Source organism: Falco biarmicus, chromosome 11, assembly GCF_023638135.1.
Source record: "Falco biarmicus isolate bFalBia1 chromosome 11, bFalBia1.pri, whole genome shotgun sequence".
Taxonomy (NCBI): Eukaryota; Metazoa; Chordata; class Aves; order Falconiformes; family Falconidae; genus Falco; species Falco biarmicus.
The window spans coordinates 4,222,367-4,240,719 of record NC_079298.1 but is presented as its reverse complement, the minus strand read 5'-3'; the positions used below and the strand labels follow the sequence as shown (position 1 = coordinate 4,240,719).

Sequence of the window (18,353 nt, the reverse complement as noted above, 5' to 3'; positions counted from 1 at the left end):
AACTCCAGATTAGAAACCCATGTCTTTTACTTCCTGTACCACTACAGAGGAAGTGCTGTGAACTCCAGTTCTGACCTCCTGAAGTTAAAATGTCCAACTTTTGGGTACCACTGGGGCATGGCCCAGCACTAACAGCTCCAAAAGGCCCTCAGGGTCTTGCTGGGGGCTGACCTGGGGTCCAGCAGGGAGCACAGCACCCCAAGGCTCAGCAACAGGCACCTGTCCTGCTTAGTCTTCACTGTGCTCCATTTCCACTGCTTTTATTGTAGGATCATTTAGGTTGGAAAAGACCTTTAAGATCATCAAGTCCAGCTGTTAACCCAGGCCCGCCTCTGGAGCCCACCGAGGCTTTCCTTTTCTTGTGGGATGCAGAGCTTGATAATCACGGCCAGTATAGCCATGCTCCTAATACTGCTTTGAGTGTCACCGATTCCTGTGCAGGGGTACGAGACAGCAGCTGAAGGCAGGAATAGAGTTTTTCTCTGGAATTACATAAATTATTATTAAACCAGAGGATGTGTGTCACTGGTGCATATTGCTTATCAGAAAGGATGTTTCCCAGTAATGCTGATACTTGGGAGTGTAGTTCAGCCTGTAAAATATTTATTAGAAAATGTTCCAGAGCCGCTTATCTATTTTTGAGACAGAACATCCATCTCATGAGCAAGCCTTGACTGTACCTGGAAGAGTGCCTTTCCTCTGAAAACTCTCAAGGGCTTTAAGCACAACAAAACAAGGATGGAAAAAATAGAAGAAACCCAAATGCCTGCTATTATAACGGATATAAACATTCCTTGACTCGAGATAATGAAACAGCCAAAGGACAGGACAATATTTAAACCATCTCGGCAAGGAATTCACTGCATGGAGCCATTGCATGTCCACTCACCTGAGTCAGAAACAAACACCTGACCTGCAGCCTGCCTGCGAGCGAGCGGGGAGCACCAGCACCGGTGGCGGAGTGGGGAGCAACGCCTGCCTGGGTGGCAGCTGCAGAGGAGGTCTGGGGAGCAGTCACCCACCAACGATCTTCAGAGGGGCTCCTGGGAGAGGGCTGGACGCTGTGGAAGGGACTAATTGCATTAGCTTATCTCAGCCCAGTAATCAAAATTAACAGCAGTGAGGCAAGCTCCTCCGGCAGCACCCGAGAGGGGAATTCATGGAAATGCCTCAGCAACATGTGCTGGGGTAATGGCAGCAAATGGAGGGCCCTGGAGCAGATGCTGTCGCAGCTGGGGTTGGGGGGAAGCAGAGCAGGCGCTGCTGAAGCAGTGTGGGCAGCTGGAGGTGGCTGAGCCTCTGCCCCTGCTCCGGGAAGGCTTGCCCTGTGCAGCACCAGCTCTGGACTTACCTCCTTAGGTGTCAGAGAGGGAAAGGCAGAAGGTGCCAGTGATTATAGCCATGATGAGATCTCATTTTTTATTTAGAGCTCTAGATCTAAAGCCTGAAGTTTGTACTGATTTCCTATAATAGCCTCTGACAAGGAAAAAACTCAAAAGAGCCATCGGCTCTTGTACAGTGTAGCGTCAGGTGCTAAGCAGGAAAGCAGACCCATGACGTGTCTGTGTGCCAGCCACAGAGCAAAATCCTTCTAAAAATAAATCTGCTGCTGCTTATTGTTTGTTTTACCCCAACAAAAACGCACTGACTTTGTCTCATCTTTGAGAGCAGGAGCAACAGTCATTTGTAACATGGACCAGAGCAGACGTGAGCAGCAGTCCCCAGCTCTGCACACCCCATCTCCTACAGTTCAGTCTCCTGCAATTCTTTCCCCAGCAGTACAGCTAATCCTTTATTTTCATCATAACGAGATCCCACACAATAGCCTTGGGCTACAGGATTTGCGCTGGGAGAGGGGACGGGTTTCTGTGTCCCACAAGACACTAATTGCCTGGGGACTGCTGGGAGTGGGTTTAAAAAGGACAAGGAGGAAAGGACAGCACCTCCCTGTCCCCAGCCAGGGCTGACAGCACCATCAGACCAGGTGACAGCCTCAGATTGCTGCTGGGACACTCAAACTCACCTAGTCACCTGTTGCTTCTTCCCTTTCTAAGCTGGGAAACACAGGCCAGATCCATCCCACAAGCTGTGCTGGAGCTGGCGGCCAGCAGGTGTGCGGGGAGAGACAGCTGTGTGACCTTCAGTTGTTTTTCTTGCCCTTCCCTGAGCCTTTCCTAGATCCAATGTTCCCCTTCGTGAAAGGGGACAGGCATCAGGGTCACAAGCCCAGTTCCCCCAGTGCATCCCAGAACATTGTGGCAGGTATCACAGCACAGACTTGCGGCTCCTTTGCTGGCCACGGGCCCCCCCGGGGGGAAGGAGCAAAGGGGGCTCCGGCAGCGCTGCCGCCCCACGCTGAGGTTCCTGTTCGCGGGTGGCCCAGCCCAGCGCTGCCCGCTGCCACCTCACCTTGCACCGGCGCGCCTGGGAGCAAAGGGACGGCAGACGAGCTGCGCCGGCATCCGCTGCAGCTCCTTGCATTGCTCTTCAGTCACAAACCAGCTTGAGAGCAGGCGGAGCCTCTGGTCCCAGACTTCCAAGAACACACAGAAGGCACTCTAGTAAGGAAAACCAAACTGTTCCAACCAAAACCCATTTGCCGACCTCAAAAATTGTGGTCCCCAGCTCACCCACAAAAGTCTGTTGTAACCCATTTCCCTGCACAAGGCTTGGCTGCGCACAGCAACACCCGACAGCCTTTTAAAGAAACTCTCCAGTATTTTTCTCCCGTTCCTCTCCAGTTCTCGCTGTGTCCCTGCCTGGTGGCACAGAAGCACAAAGCTCCTGGGACAGACTGTGTCCTGAGCAGCACCTTCCAGGTAATAACAACCTACACAAGTAAATTTCCCATTTTTAGAAGCGAGGGATTTATTAATTTTTTTTTTTAATTGGCTGAAAGCCCTGTTCTGCTGGCAGCAGAGGGCAGCAAAGGTCTGCCAGGGCAGCTGCCGACAAAGAGCCTCGCAAAGAAACCTGGGGAGAGAAGCGTGTGGGAAGGTGGCGGTGGGTTTACAGTTATTTAAAATTCATGAATTTGCTCTTTTGAAATTCATTAGATCCTGAAACTGCTGTACAGCCTCTCGCTTGTCTTTGAGCAGCCCTAGCTCCTCGCTGTGGTGGAGAAGCTGTAGCCAACACAGGCAGCAGCAGAGATGGAGCCACTGGCTCTGCCTAAAACTCTGCAGCCCTGTTCCCCTCTTGTGCGCCCTTTCATCAAAGCATCCCATTTTGCAATGGGAACTTCACCTGTTGTCATCAGGTTCTCCATTACTTTAAGTGCAAGTCTTGGGAAACCTTTTTTCTCCCCCTGGATTTTAGGCAGCCAACACAGGGGAGAGCAGGTTCCGAGAGCAGGACACACCGACTTCACTTACGGCAGCAGATGGAGGATGTCCAAATTGCCATCGCAGTGGGGTAACAGCCAACAGGCAAGGTTCACAGCAAAGCTGTGACAGCTCCGGGGCTGGCAGGCAGGAACGGGCAGGTCCACAGGACAGAGCCTGAAGGAAAACCCAGCGGTTGTGTTTTGCCATGGGAAGAGACCAGCTGCCTGGGGCGGGTGGGAACAGGGGACTCAGCACCCCGTTCTTTGGGTGAAGGGAGCTGCAATCAATGCTCCAGAGACTAGGCAGAGACACCCTGCTAACAATTAGTCCAAAAGCAAAGGTTTTAAAAGTCACAAAAGCCACCAGCATTGAAGCACCATGTCTCCGCACCACAAAGCATTTGGAGAGAGAAGCAGGAAAAAATTGTCCAAGTGAGTCAACCATTTTTCTCAGCAACAAGTTGTGTGACTTGCAACTGCCTGCAGTGAAAGACCAAATAAAAGCAAACCAGATCACAGCAGAAGGCAGTCTCCATCAGTGAACCAGGCCGACGACAAATCCACAATATTGTATGTTTTATTTAAATTAACAAAACTACGCGTTTTCCAGGTTGCTTAAAGCAGTCTGTAAAAACTGAACTCAACCTAAACAAAAAAAGGATATATTTTAATAAGACCCAGGGACTATTTCCGAGACATATGAGTAGGGGTTAGGAAATAAGAAATAAAAAAAAACACACACACATACACGCGCCCCATAAACAAATTGTTAGTGTTTGACACAAAATTTGGTTTTAAAGCTGCAACTCCCCATTTATAGGGAGTCTTTACAAAATGCAATGTTATAGTAAGCTGTAAAAGAAACCATGGACACATCTATCGAAACAACATAAATATCACGTAAGAACTCAACATAAAAAGGATGTTAAAGTTGCAAAGTCGAGCACTCAGCCAGGAGCATGCCAGAGTTATGATGATGTGCGTTAATGTAATTCACTTTGTAACTGAACAACCACTGCAAGTAGGAACACTGCTCGGACCTACCAACACTTATTTTCCTTCGCCATCTGTGTTGAAGGTGCGGTCCCAGCACTTATTCCACATACAGTAAGTGTGCCCTCCTTTTTCTCTTCTTTTAAACCACATTTCTTTTCAGTACAGGGGCACTGTCAACCCCAAACTTATAAAAAATGGTTAGCGTTTCAGTTCAAGTATCCAAAATGACCCAAAGCTACCTCCTTAAGTACTGTTTAGGACATTTTCTGTGCTACGGTGACTTTACATGCTCAGGCACAGCAGCACACAAGGGACTCCACACGCAGTGACGCATTCAGCGCTCCTCGGCTCTGGCCCTGCATCCTGGCTGAGATGCTGCCAGGGGCAGCTGGGGATCCCTGTGAGGGCGAACAGAACAAGGAACAGAATTGCTTTCTTTTAAGAAAATCCTGTAGTAGCTCCATTTAACAAAAAGTGAGCAGCCCTTCTGCAGATGGGGTCTGCCTGCCACACCACACCCCGGAGACCCATCTGATGGTGCACAACTTGGGGCTCCCAGCAACCAAAAGGATGCAAGGTTATCTGCACTACCCTCTTCTCCTTCATCGTGTTGAGCTCCAGTAAATGGTATTTTACACTCTACTCCACGGAGTGCTGTTCTTACTGGGATTGTAACAGCCCAGCACCTCCTGGCGCGATGCCTGGTGCAGCCAGCAGACCCTGTGAGAAATCCTCTGGGGAAAGGCTGGCGAGGAGATGGGGGGCCCAGCTGGCCCCACACGCAGCTGAGGGGCAGTCGCTAGCCTTCTGGCCCCATTCCCTAGTGGACTGGGAAAATGAGGAAGAATTATCTGAACACCTCACCCCAGCTGAGGTGTTGACTCACCTCAAGAAAGGGGAAAAGGAAAGCAAGAGGCCAGGAGAGCTGGTGCTGTGTTTTGTTACTAACCTGCCTGAAATGGCGACAGAGATGATGGTTAGAGCTGAACTGAGCGGCGGCGTGCAAAGAGCGGTGGGGGTCTGCAGGCTGGGGCACGCTGGGCAGCCGCAGCATCACCGAGTGCGAGCTGTTTGCTGGGGTGGGGATCGTGATGGACCAGCACCTCCCGGTACAAACTGGAGCCACAGCAGCATGGCCTCAGCTCCTGCCCAGAGCCCCGAACCCACAAACACACGTGAATGTGACAGTGAAGCCAGCATGCAATGGGCTTTCACTGCATGTCGGAACGCACACACTGGCTAGAGATGGGTTAAGGTTTCATCGGTGATCTCATGCCTGGTATTTCCCTATTATACTTCCATTTTGCAGCCTCAATACCCTCAAAATTGATGTGTAATTTCAGAAGTTGTAAGAATCTGAGGACAACATGTCCCTTCTTCCAGGCCAGTGTGCTTCTACCAGTACCTGCTACGACTGCCTGTCCAGCGGCTTTGGAAGCTTCCCCTAATCTCTGACCCTTCAGCAACAGACAGCAGTAGCAGATTCTTAGCTTTTAGGGACAAAACTGGGAGGCTGAGTTACTGTTACTAGCAGTTAACACAGATGTTTACTAATGCCAGCTAAGGAGGCCCTCTGAATCCTCCAGGCCCTGGAAGGTGTGCCCTGAGCAGCACAGACCTTTCTGGCCATGCTTCCTCCCATACGTGCCATTCAACATGTCTCTTAAGTGGTCCCCAGCATGGTCCAGTTTAAGCCTCTGCCCCGGGTCAGTTCCCATTCCCCTTGCACTGCCAACCATCTCACAGCCAGACCTGCCCAAGCACAGCACGGGGGTGAGCAACCTCATCGTCTGCTTTTGCTCCGAAAAGCAAACATCAACATTAGTGCATGACAAATAGATTTTTTTTTCAAGTCCGATAATCCCTGGTTGAATCTAGCTCTGCCAAGCGTGCTCCACCCCAGCAGTGCAAGGAGGAGTGGGACTGCCCAGCTCACAGGCACGGGAGCTGAGAACGCACCGTCCCTCCCACGGCCTTTCTCTTCTCCCCATGGCACCTAAGCAGCATAAAAATGAATGAGCTGTAACAAAAAGGTGAGATGGAGGAAGACAACAAAAGCCATGGAAGCCAAAGGGGCTGAGAATAGGCAGGAGCTGGCTGTGGGACCAGTACCTATGGGAACCCGGGACAGGAGCGCTCCTTTCTCCTGCCGCTCAGCTCAGGCATCCAGTTTTTACATTCCCCTACACGAACAAACAACCGTAAAACCTACTGAGAAAGCACATTGCTGCTTCTACTAAAATCTCACCCATTACAAACCATCTACTCCTTTCCCCAGCTGTGCTTCACTTCAGTGATGACAGAGGCTTGCTGCAGAGCCGTACTAAAGACGCCAGACAAGGTTCAATACAATTCTAGATGGTGGAATTAAATGTTTTTACAATGAGACTTTAGTTCCTCTCCACAACCAACACCTTATGTAAAGCACACATGAAGAAAACTTGGAGTAGCAAATACATGCTCCCCGACTGAGCTCCCTGCACCACCTTTACGCACAGGCACACAACAGACAAATAAAAACCGCCCAGTGTCAGCTCTGCCCCTTCCTAACATCTGAACGCACGACTTTGCAACCTTAATGCTTTTCTAGTCGGTTTTTACATGCTTGAGTGTAACACAATATACATATCCCTCCCCCCAGAAATAACTACACCATATTAAAGAGTTTACAAACGTTCTGCTTGGAGTCACTGCTCTGTGAAAATACACTAGGTACGGGGTGCTCGAGAAGCAAATTAAGTCAGAGAGGTCTCCTGCCAAGGACACTGGGTTGTCCTCTGCTCCCCACCCTGCTCTGGGTCCCAGCTGAGGCCACCTCGGCGTTACTCCTGAGCCTCCTTGCGAGCCAGCTTATAAACCTCTGTGGGCCCGTCCACATGGGTGATGGTGGTGGTGAGCTGAAGCTCTTCCCCACTGTTTACTCCCAGGTCACCTGAGAAACAAAGTTATTTCATTAGCCTGGTCTCACAATAAAATATTTGACAATCAGAAAGCAAAAGATCTGATTTAGTCCCCCCAGGCTTTCAGGAGCAACCTGAGCTATGACCTACGCAACATTTCTGTAAATGCTTTTATTTACACAGTTATTTAAATACAAGCATATCGCCAAAGGATGATTTCTGTGCTACTGAAGGCTGCTGATAAATGAATCCGACAGCATTGCCGCTCTCCACTCGCCCAGATTTCTATTTTCTCCTCTCGTCGCCCCTCCATTTGAGCTATGCAATTACAACTAGGCAATGCTAAAAGTACAGAAACCGTTTAGGTTTTAGACAGCCTTGGCTGAACAATCAAACCTGTCTAACCTAGTCATTAACTAAAATGTCTGCTAGGAAAACCAAATCATCATTTGCATAACACTGCAAGGTGCTGAATGTGCACTTTGGCCAACAACAACAAAACCCAATGCACAGAAGTATCACCCACTTTATATCGAGCCTTCGGATCACTTAGAGGCACTTACCATTTGACTGGTCTTCACCGTAATTCTTGTGTGATGGTGCATATAGGAACATCAGGGCAAAGACATAGAGGTTCCACATCCCGTAAATGCCAGTGAAGAAGGCGCTGTTCACTTGTATAGTTATGTCCCCCCACTTCCAGTGGCCTTCGGTCACCTGCCCAGGAGAAAGCAGCCACAAACGGGCTGGTCAGTAAGATCAAATTCTGTAACAATACAGAAGTGACACCCTTAAGCACTAACTCTGAGTAAATCAATAAGAACAGTGTCAACTCAACAGGATCGAGTAAATGGAGTGTAACAGACTAAGTGACGCAGAAGTCAGGCTAGGATTCTCCTCTTCAGCCTCAATCTGCAGGGAAAAAATGGCCCTTAGGAAATGATCGCATCAGGATTTCTTTAACTTTGATTTATCAGTCTTAAACGTGACAAAATCTCTCACGTTCTGCAATATATTCCTGCTGTAAGCGATGCGCTCAGCAAAGACTGCCACATAAAGGGCAGTACCTAGGAGACAACTAGTTACATCTGAAAACATTAGACTTCTATAAATAGACCTTTTATAGAAGGAAAACCATCATGAATAATGCGAAGAGCTAATGTGCTGAATACTGCCGGGCTGCTTCTGTCTGGGCTGCTTCTGTCTTACGCGAGGGGCCTAGGCTGACAGCATCAGCCTTAGACATGCAGAGATTTGTCAAGTTTTACGAAAATATCATCAACGTGAATACTACTTGAAGATACAGACTGTTCACACTGCAATGTTGGCTCTCTGTTAATGAAAAAGACGTAAGGGGAAAGACTGAAACTGTTAGCTTAAAAAGAGTCACTGGACAAGATGATTTACCTTCTGCCCGTACGCAGTGATGGCCATCGATGCTCAGCAATGAGCCGGATCGCCAAGTGGCATTGCTCAAACTGTTGCTTCAGTCCAACAGAGGTGTTTTTAAAAGTAAAATCATCTGGTACTGTATTTTGCATTGGGACCCACCACGTACCCCTGAAGCCTAAGTGGTGCAGTGAGGGAGAAACTGCTCCTGTAATTCTGCAACACTGGACTTGTGAGGCTGTACCCATGGCTCTCCTGAAGCTCCAAGCTGCCTATGCTTAGGAACAACCACAAATGGCATCTTTGAAACAGATGCCATCTGAAAAGTCACTTGGAGCAAACCATCAAAGGACATTTAAGTAGCAACATAAGATCATTTGTACAGAGACTGCATCGGAGCTCAGAATAAATAGGTACAGATATGGCTGGGAACAGCAGGGTTGCAAAGTCAACCCAGGGAAGGTTGAGTTCTGTTCTTTCTCTGTGGGCATACAAAGCCACCGGATTCTTTCAATGTGAACAGAACATTTCTCCTCTTGCTGAGTTCTCGGAAATGACTAAACTGTGTTAGCTGATACTTTGAAGAGCACAGCCCCAAACCTTGACGTGAGCTGAAGGCCTTTGAAGGCTTCAGCCCGAGCAGTTTTGTGGTAGTGTTTCAAATAAATAAAAACAACTTCTTAAAAAGCAGCTTAGCAAATCTTCTTGTAACAGGCATGCCTTGTCTGGACACCAAGCAAGCCGTTGTTAGCGGCTAGGGAACTGGAGGCTGATGTTCTCAGAGGAAGCCAAGTCACCACTCACCTGGCTCACGATGAAGAAGATGACTGTCATTGCTGCACAAGCCAGGGTAATGAGCATCAGGAACTTGAACCTAAAAATCAGCCCCTGCTTAGAGAGAAATGTCACTGGTCACATTAACAGAATCCACAAAACCCATTTTTGGTTTTAGTACATACAAGACACAAGCATTAAAAAAAAAAAAAAGACAAAGAAAAAAAAAGGGTCCAACCCACGAAACCCCAAAGCAAAACAACCTCCACCCACTCCTCTGCGCCGTGTTCACGACAGCCCATATTCTCCGCTCCCCACACGTCTGCATTCCTCCCGGATGCTCCGAGCGGGGTGTGCATGTCTGGACAGCTCTGGCTTTCCATTACATTTGCTTTTTGTGACTGATTTACCAAGAGTTAACGTGGAAGAGCAGGCAGGTCAGTGTAAGGCATGGGTTTCACTAGAAGCCAGCCTAATAGTTCGCAGCTTTTGTAAAACAAACATTGGCAGAAAGTTTGCACGGCTTAGCAAGACGCGTCGGTGTTTCTGGAGTGTGGGTACTGGGTCCGTACCAGACTAATCCTCACCTCCAGAGTCTGTCTGGGAGGAAACTGCAGCGATTTCCAACGCTTGTCAAAACGACGCTGGCTATTACAGAATAATGTAGATAAGCCAAACTATGGCTCAGGATCACTTGGTTGGGAATCTGACTGCATACCGTACTGGCTTTTCCTAGTTTTACATTTTTACTTAAAAATTCTTTTGGTTTTGTTTTTTTGTGTGCATGTAGTTTTTTTTAACCTGTTTCTGGAATTTTGGTGGAAATGTCAGTGTGCGTAATTACTATGCCACACTGTGACAACAAATGGCTATTAATTTAACTCTTCCAGATCAGATTCATGCTTGCCAGATGTTTGTATGTAGAGCACGGCAGCAGCAGCTCTACAACATGAGCTGAAGTCCTGTGCCTTTTGTTAAGGGAAAGATAGAAAAAGATGCTAATAACTGTCTTCAAATTCTCTCAAGTCCAATTTTCTATTTTTTTTACATGCATTCCTGATGGGTGGTAAGGGACTTGTTTAAATCAGAAGTGACCGTCATTTAACAGAACAACATTGGTGATAAATATTTACACACCCACGCAAACAACAGGCCCTCTCAGCTTAAGCCCTTGAAGTGAGCTCCTCACGTTTTGCAGCAGTTAGAGACAGCTAGGACAGAAACAACATAAAAAAATCACAGGCTAAAAGCAGAGATAAGGGGCTGAACACTTCACAGCTTGATCCTAGGAGGACAGTTTCCCTCCTGCAACTTGGTTAGGAAAAGACAACCCCAAAAATCCAAATTCAAACCATGGGAAAACAGGGTAGTCTGAGCAACACTTTCCATTAAACACAGCAATTAATATTACAGGAGAAGAACTGGAGGTACGGGGAACTGATGTGCTTACAGAACACAGTAATTTAAATGGTCATTTGGGCCATTTTCTTCTATCCTCCAACACTGTTCAGTAAGCTGGAAGATGACAACTACTCATGAGAAAGGAGAGCTAGGACTAAAGACCTGAATAAAGCAGCAGCTTCATGACAGCCAAACAGAAAGGCATTTAGGGGATTTGAGCGATACAAGAAAGCTGATACCGATCAGATCTTCCAATTTAGAATAGACAAAGTCTCAGAATAGACTTTGAGGGTCAAAAATGTGTTATAAAAATAAAGCATTTGTCCAACAAGGAGGGACATTACCTCGTAATGAAGCCGGCGAGCCTTGCTCATGGCTGGGAGGCTTGACTGCTTTCCACTGATGTTTCGGAACACTTGAAAGACCATAAAACACAGGAAGAGAAAATAGAGACACAAGCAGATTCCTGCGACTATAATAAAGGCCATCTGGGCAGCACAAGTTAAGAGAAAAACAGTATGAGCTAAACAGAAATAATAAAAAACATTATTCAGGTGATTCACTTATTTTTATATCCCGAAGATCATACTTAAACTTCTAGTGGGCAGCAATCACTCAGGATGGCAGCCTGCCCGCGATCAAGGCAGTGCTGCGTGAGACCCCGGCTTTGTGGCAGCACCAGTCCAGTGTCCCCCAGCACTTGGCACGGCAGCGAGGAGGGGTAGCACACCGAAACGCCTGCCTGGGTGGCAGCTGCAGAGGAGGTCTGGGGAGCAGTCACCTACCAACCATCTTCAGAGGGGCTCCTGGAAGAGGGCTGGACGCTGTGGAAGGGACTAATTGCATTAGCTTATCTCAGCCCAGTAATCAAAATTAACGGCAGCGAGGCAAGCTCCTCCAGCAGCACCCGAGAGGGGAATTCATGGAAATGCCTCAGCAACATGTGCTGGGGTAATGGCAGCAAATGGAGGGCCCTGGAGCAGATGCTGTCGCAGCTGGGGTTGGGGGGAAGCAGAGCGGGCGCCGCTGGAGCGGCGTGGGCTCTGCAGTTACTGCAATGACATCCAGGACCTAAATCCCCTGTGCCTTCCCCCAAATCTCGGACAACTTGAGGAGATGTTCAGTTCTCCAGTGACTTCCCTGAGCACAGCACTAGTCCCTGGAGGTACCCAGCTCCCAGCCAGCCAGGACTGCTTCTTCCCAATGACACTAGCATCTCTCACAGCACTCGAGCCCCCCTCCTCCCCAGTCCCAGCCTGCCAAAAGGAGGAGGGCTTCCCAAACCCACAGGTATCTGGCAAGAGGGGAACACCTCCCCCTCCTATCGATGCAGACTAAGCCTGCCCCGAGCTGAGTCGAAGGATACAGCCAGCTCCGTTCCAACTTCAGTGGTCCAGATGCTGTAGAAGGGGTTCTTCAGCTGCACTCCCCTGCAAAGAGAGAAAACACCAAGCTGCCACAGAAGCCAGCAGGCTTGGAGAGCCCCACATCCGCTCTGCAGCCTGGAAAGAGCCAGCCATGCTGCTTTCCAGTGCAGGAGAGGAGATGAGATGGAAGGCTCACCCTGGGGAGCAGTGCTGCACCTACCTCTCACACATGTCAAAGATGAAGAGGCAGAAGGAGCCGACAGCTATGGGTCCAACCTGCTTCCAGTACCCCGAGAGACGATTCCGCTCATTCTGGTCCTAATCAGAGGTTCACAAGGTGGGGAGGAGGAGGAGAAAAAAGGAAAAAGCAAAGTTAGTGTGAAGTCCTCTCATGTGGTCTAAGTCCCCACAGCAACGTTTCCAGCACTCAGTAAGTACAAGGAAGTTGCCACATATTGCTGCAAGTGGGGCTGGAAACCACCTTCCTTTCCGTGTTGCACCCACCATCATGTGCTCCCCACAGAAGATGATCCAAAATGACAGAAGCATGGCATAGAAAATGCCTTGTCGAATGTCTCCGAAGAGCAGCATCCAAGTCCAGTCAAATCCAATGGAAAACCACTCCACGGGGATGTTAATGAACGTCATGGAAATTCCCAGAGCAAAGATCACCCTGGAGAGGCAGAAACACCATCTCTTTCCAGTTTGCAATGCAAGGACATACCCCCAGAAACTAAAGCTGTGCATGAAGAGCAACAGAAGAAAATCCAGCACTGTTTGGGTGGCGTCACCTCCTGCCAGCAACCCCTCCAGGACTAAGCCCCTCCGAGCAGCCACAGGCAAACAGCTCCACATTCTCTGTGGGTTTAGTGGGAAAGAAAAGAGAAGCTATTGAGATCTCCTCCTCCCAGTATGCCTGGATGGAGGCAGTGGACAGAGAAGGCACCATTCCTGCCTCCTCAAACCACCTGGGAGCAACAACCACCTTGGTCAGGGTCCTCTTGCTTGAGGGTCACCTTAGCCAGCGTGTGAGCCCCTACTCACTTCTCTAGCAGGACAGGAGCGCGTGTCATCAGCGTGATCCGTCTCCAGTACCACACCATGATAATTAAAATGCTGGGGGTGAGGAAGGTCTTCATGGCGAACCACACCTTTGTAAAGCCTCCGTTTTGGTGGATGCCCTAAGGAAAACCACGGTGGAATGCAACATCATTACTCCACACTTCTCCTCACAGGAGAGGCACACGCATGGCAGTACACGCAAGCACACACGGACACAACTACTCTTTGAAAGATGTGGTTTGTCCAGTGCAGGAAAGGGAGCAGGTGCCTACCAGCACCCAGGCATCTCAGCAGGCTTCAAAGGTCCTGGAAACAGATACCAGCACACAGAGCTTCCACTGCAAGGTGGAGAGCAGCTGCGAGAGGGGTACTCTGACACAGCGTGGGAAAGCTGGCAGAATTGCTCTCAGAAAAGTAACAACACACTCATGGAGCCAAGTCACCACTGGTGGGAAAAGCATCAGCCAAATTAATGCATTTCTCCAGACACATGCCCTCCCACTGCTGTCTGCAGCCACCACAGCCGGTTGGCTCACTGCTGCTGCTGCTGAGAGGACTGTGGTGAGAGGTTTTCCAGCTGGCAAAAGCACCCATGGTCACCAAGCCTCAAGGGAGGGCACGAGCAAGGATAGTGGACAGCCATCCCAAACAACTGCATGGCCATATCCAACTCCAAGACAGACAGGTCCCCTCTGAACCCTGCTGTTCTGTTTCTCCTCAGCTCCTACCTGCGAGAGGCTTAATCGGGTGGAGGACTCTGCACCCAAGCCAGATGGCGGTGGGGAGGAGGACCCAGGGGAGCCCTTGGAGCCGTGGGGAGAGCTCAGCTCCGAAGGTGCTCACAGGGCAGTGCAGGAGGGTGGCACTGCTCAAGGCTTGAGGAGGGCACTCAGAAGACAGCAGTCTAAGAAAGTATTCCTTGGGAAGGAGGAAAGTTACATTTGCAGGCAGGAGCTGGCCATGACGAAGAGCAAGACCTTGCTGCAGATCAAAGGGGAGATCTAGAAAGGAGCTGCAGCAGCCCCCAGGCAGACATCGTGGACAGAAGCAAGACGGACACTTACCACGAGGCGGATATCCTTGATTTCCCCAATGCCCACGTTAATGCCCTTCCTCTCGTTCACGGGCAGACGGATGTTGATGAGGTAGTACTTGTGGGCCACGCTGCCGATCTCCATGAAAGGAAGGAAGTCACAGTCGTAGTGACGGCCTTCAGACTCCAGGGTCTAGCGAAAGGGCACAGAGCAGCACCACAGCGGTCAGCCCCGGGCAGAGCAGCACACCCTCTGCGGCGAGGGCCTGCAAAAGCCCTCAGCTGGGCCCTCGCTAGCACCGAGAGCCCGTTTGCCAACTCCAGCCTTCGTCTGAGGAGAGCCTGTGCACTCAGTGGCTTGAGGACATTTTCCCTCAAGTTTCTGATTCTTTTGGGGTGTTGAGTCAATAGCTTTTTACCTCAAGCAGGTTCACGTTTCAGGCTCTTGAATACTCTTAAAGCCAAGGGAGCCTTCCAAGACGAAAAGCTACTTTGGGATCTGAGCCTCCTCCCTCAACAAGGACAACTTCAGCCAGAAAACAAAGAATAAATTCTGGAATAAACCAGAATAACCCCCTCACACATGTCTGGATGTGGAGTTTCTTAAGCCCTGTTTTGCTAGCAATAGTCCCTCTGCACCTCATATGTATTTACTGTGCGTATGTGGCTGTATGGAAGAGAACAGGCATTACTGCAGACATAAGTGGGTGGCTGAAAGGGGCTGTGAAATGGCAGAACAAGACACACAGCTGAAAAATATGGCATGGTGAAGAGACACCAGATCAATTTATGCACAGGAATTACAGTCTGCAGCACAAAAAGAAACATCTTTAAACAAGATGCTCAGTTCTCAACTGCTAGCTATGCTCTCTGCTCCTAAGCTTTGAAGCTTGAGGCATCAAGAAGTTATTTTAGAAAACTCTCGCCCCACCTCTTCAGGTTCTTTGAGTGCTGCAGTGCCAATGGTGGGCTATTTCCTCACCACTCCTGAAGAACAAGGTTTTGTCCATCACAGAAGCTCAAGATGGAAAGGTCCAAGTTCTCTAGGATGGTTTGGGGTATACAGATCATGAAGCGTTTGAGTTCCAGCCAACACCTCTGCAACACCTCACACGTTTTCTTCCTAGGCTTTAAGTCTACCTCCAACTTTATCCCATTCTCTTGCATTGCCAAACAGAACCAACTGCATGTGAGAAGCTCATCAGGTTTTCAAAGATTCTGAGCCACAAGAAAGGTGACACATTTGAAAGTTATGATTGAACAACTTGGAGCTTCCAGGAAGCACCATGAAGGAAAGGAAGACATCAACTCCCACCACACTCCCACACCTCCCCCTACCTCCAGCATCATCAAAACATCTTACTTTTGGTGAGCCAAAGGTGCATTTCAGCTTCCTGATCTCTATCGCATGTGCTATTTCTTCCCAATCATCAAACACGCCATCGCGATATGCTAATGACACATCCAGGGTAATTTCTGCGTTTTCTTCTGCGAGAGTAAGGAGACATCAGGCTCGTTAGAGAGGAATGGTACAGCACATCAGAAGGGTGGGAGAGCCTCTAGACACCAAAAGGACCTCTGAGAGGCACACAGCTATGGAGGGGAACGGAAATTTTTGCATTCCAAACAATACAGATAGAGTTACCTTTTTCAAAACATTTTTCTTCTCTACCAGAGAGGAGACAGAATTTTTACTGCTCATACAAGTCTGATGTCTTTCTAACATACCATGACTTACAGCTTATGTTATGGTTGTGGGTGAGAGCATTATTTATTCATATAGCATTAGAAACAGTAACTCATTTTTATCGTTCAATAACCATAGAACTGGAACCTAGACAGCTGCAGAGGTAGACAGTAAGCCAAGAAGCAATCCAGCAGCCTTTTCAGTGTGGGTTAGAGGAGGGACAATAAGACAGGCTTCTACCTTCTGCAGGCAATGCAAGGGTGCGCAATCGGTCCTTTGCTTCGGGGAACAACTATATTACATTACAGCACTGGCTTTACATCAACATTGAAACAGTGTTTAGTTACAGAAAACCACAAAAAAGATGACGTATACAACTGTATATGGTTAGAAGAACTGTATAAAGGAGAAACCATGCAACTAATGGTGCATTTTGCTCACTTAAGCATGATAGCAGAAGTCATCTATCAGTGCAACCTTCAGTTTCTTCTGGCTGTAGGTTCACCATCCTTAAACACTGAAGCCTAACATCTTGAATAAAAAGGTCTATCTAGAATTCGCCCCTTAAAGATGTATTCTGCCAGACAGATGTGAAGTGAAAGAAACACAAAGGGTCACAGAGGCCTTTAGGTGGGATGGGAAGGGAGGAGGTAGGGAAAGGCACTGCTGGGAGAAGTCAAAATGCATCAACAAAAGTACAAATTGCTTCAAAATTGCCCACAGCTTGGGTTCTCTGCTCTGAAAAGGTAAGCCAGAGTCTCCAGAGTAACAAGAAAACGCTACACAAAGTTCCTTTAAAAAGACAATAAACACCCTGAAGTTTAGATACGCTGGTCTTGCTGTAAAAACCTCAGAAACTACCGCACACGATGGAGTTGATGTTTTCTGTATGTTTTGTTTAGCTTCAGTCATTCTACATAAGACCTTTGAATAAGACTTCTACATAAGACTCCGGGCCCACACCAGTACCAACTTGTTTCTGCCTTTACAGATGCACTGACTTGCATGTCAATAAACACACACGGAGTTTATACGCCCAGATAAGGTTGCTGCATCAAATCTGTGTGGAAACAGTTCATCCTTTCCTGGACATGCTCACAGTGACAGTATGGGATATAACTGCCCTCAGATATGCTTTTGCCAGGATGCTGCCAGGAGGTCATCGCTGCAAGAAGGAAGTGGGGCTGGAACACACTTATTTAGGCACCATAACTGAGCAAGTTCATGAAATGGGGCAGCTGAAGCCTGCCAAGTACCAACACAAATATGCTTTGAAAACCTGAGGCAAGTCTGTACCAGCTCTACCAGATGTAAAACCCTCCTATTTACCAGGCACAGGTCCCAGAGAAGGCTCTGAAAGAGGAACACGTTCTGAAACAAGCACGTGCATACTACAACTTACCCTTTTTTCACCACCAGATCACCAAACTCCGAGAGCCACAGCTGTTGGAAAAGCATTGGAAGATGGCTACAGAACCATCCGCCGCGGAAAAGCATTGGAAGATGGCTACAGAACCATCCGCCGCGGAAAAGCATTGGAAGATGGCTACAGAACCACTTGTTGTGCCAACAGCAAGGCACTGGGCTCTCACTGCAACCCGCTCACGCTTGCAAGCTCCCTAGAAGCACACTGTGGCACGGTCCTCAGCTCATTCAGGTCAGAAACGCCTCTGCAGATCTAAACTGGCACACACAGACTCTCCACTGGGGCTGCGTCACTGCAGGCGCCGCCGCACGTGCTCTAGCCTGTAAGGACGCGGAAGGCGCACACAGTGCCGGTGCCCACAGCTTTTCACTGGGAACCCTCTGTACGAACGCAGGGCTGCCTGCTCTCGCAGCAGCAGCACGCACAGGGCAACGGGCAGCGGAGACATAACAAGACTTGATGAACTTTGAAGTTCAGCTCCAAGAACAAAAATAATCTGGTCTTCATAGTTCTGAAGGGAGGCTGTTTCATGTCTACAAGTAAGCATGAGTCTTTCAAGCACTGTGTCCCCCATATATTTGTCATCTTTCAGTTATATTTTTGTTGGGAATATGTGGTGGCACACTCATCCAAAATGATGGGAAGGGGTGTGGATGGTATCTGTGGTTTAGACTTGCTATTTATACAGTGTTTGGAGGTGGCTCTGTTATGCATCTGATGTGGATGCATCAAGATTTTTCTGAGCTTTTTTTTTTTCTTGCACACATGACCTTTACCATCCAGATTGATACAAAGTTCCTTTCCACAGCAGCCATTAGTTAGGTTTCCATGAAACACTAATTTGCCATCTCAGATCCGCTATTTAGAAGACCAGCAACACAGATAAATGGGAACATAAGGTTAAACTTGGCCCAGCTAAAAAGAACTACAAACTTCATTTCAGAAGCCATAAAACCAACTGGAATGCTTGGGATTAAATCCAACAAAAACAGC

General features: G+C 48.5%; 1 protein-coding gene across 2 annotated transcripts in view; it reads right to left on the bottom strand.

The window, feature by feature from the left end:
- Positions 1-3,886: 3,886 nt before the first annotated feature.
- WLS (Wnt ligand secretion mediator) overlaps positions 3,887-18,353 on the bottom strand; it is a 37,170-nt gene continuing 22,703 nt past the window's right edge. Inside the window, exons 3-12 of one of the 2 annotated variants that reach the window (XM_056356099.1) lie at positions 15,611-15,735; positions 14,279-14,440; positions 13,197-13,333; positions 12,657-12,825; positions 12,373-12,470; positions 12,152-12,215; positions 11,130-11,273; positions 9,415-9,501; positions 7,785-7,938; positions 3,887-7,253 (exon numbers count right to left, since the gene is read on the bottom strand). In XM_056356099.1, the coding sequence (XP_056212074.1) occupies positions 7,144-7,253; positions 7,785-7,938; positions 9,415-9,501; positions 11,130-11,273; positions 12,152-12,215; positions 12,373-12,470; positions 12,657-12,825; positions 13,197-13,333; positions 14,279-14,440; positions 15,611-15,735 (1,250 nt within the window). In that variant the 3' untranslated portion in view covers positions 3,887-7,143. The remainder of the gene's footprint in view (positions 7,254-7,784; positions 7,939-9,414; positions 9,502-11,129; positions 11,274-12,151; positions 12,216-12,372; positions 12,471-12,656; positions 12,826-13,196; positions 13,334-14,278; positions 14,441-15,610; positions 15,736-18,353) is intronic. The other variant, XM_056356100.1, reaches the window with a different exon arrangement.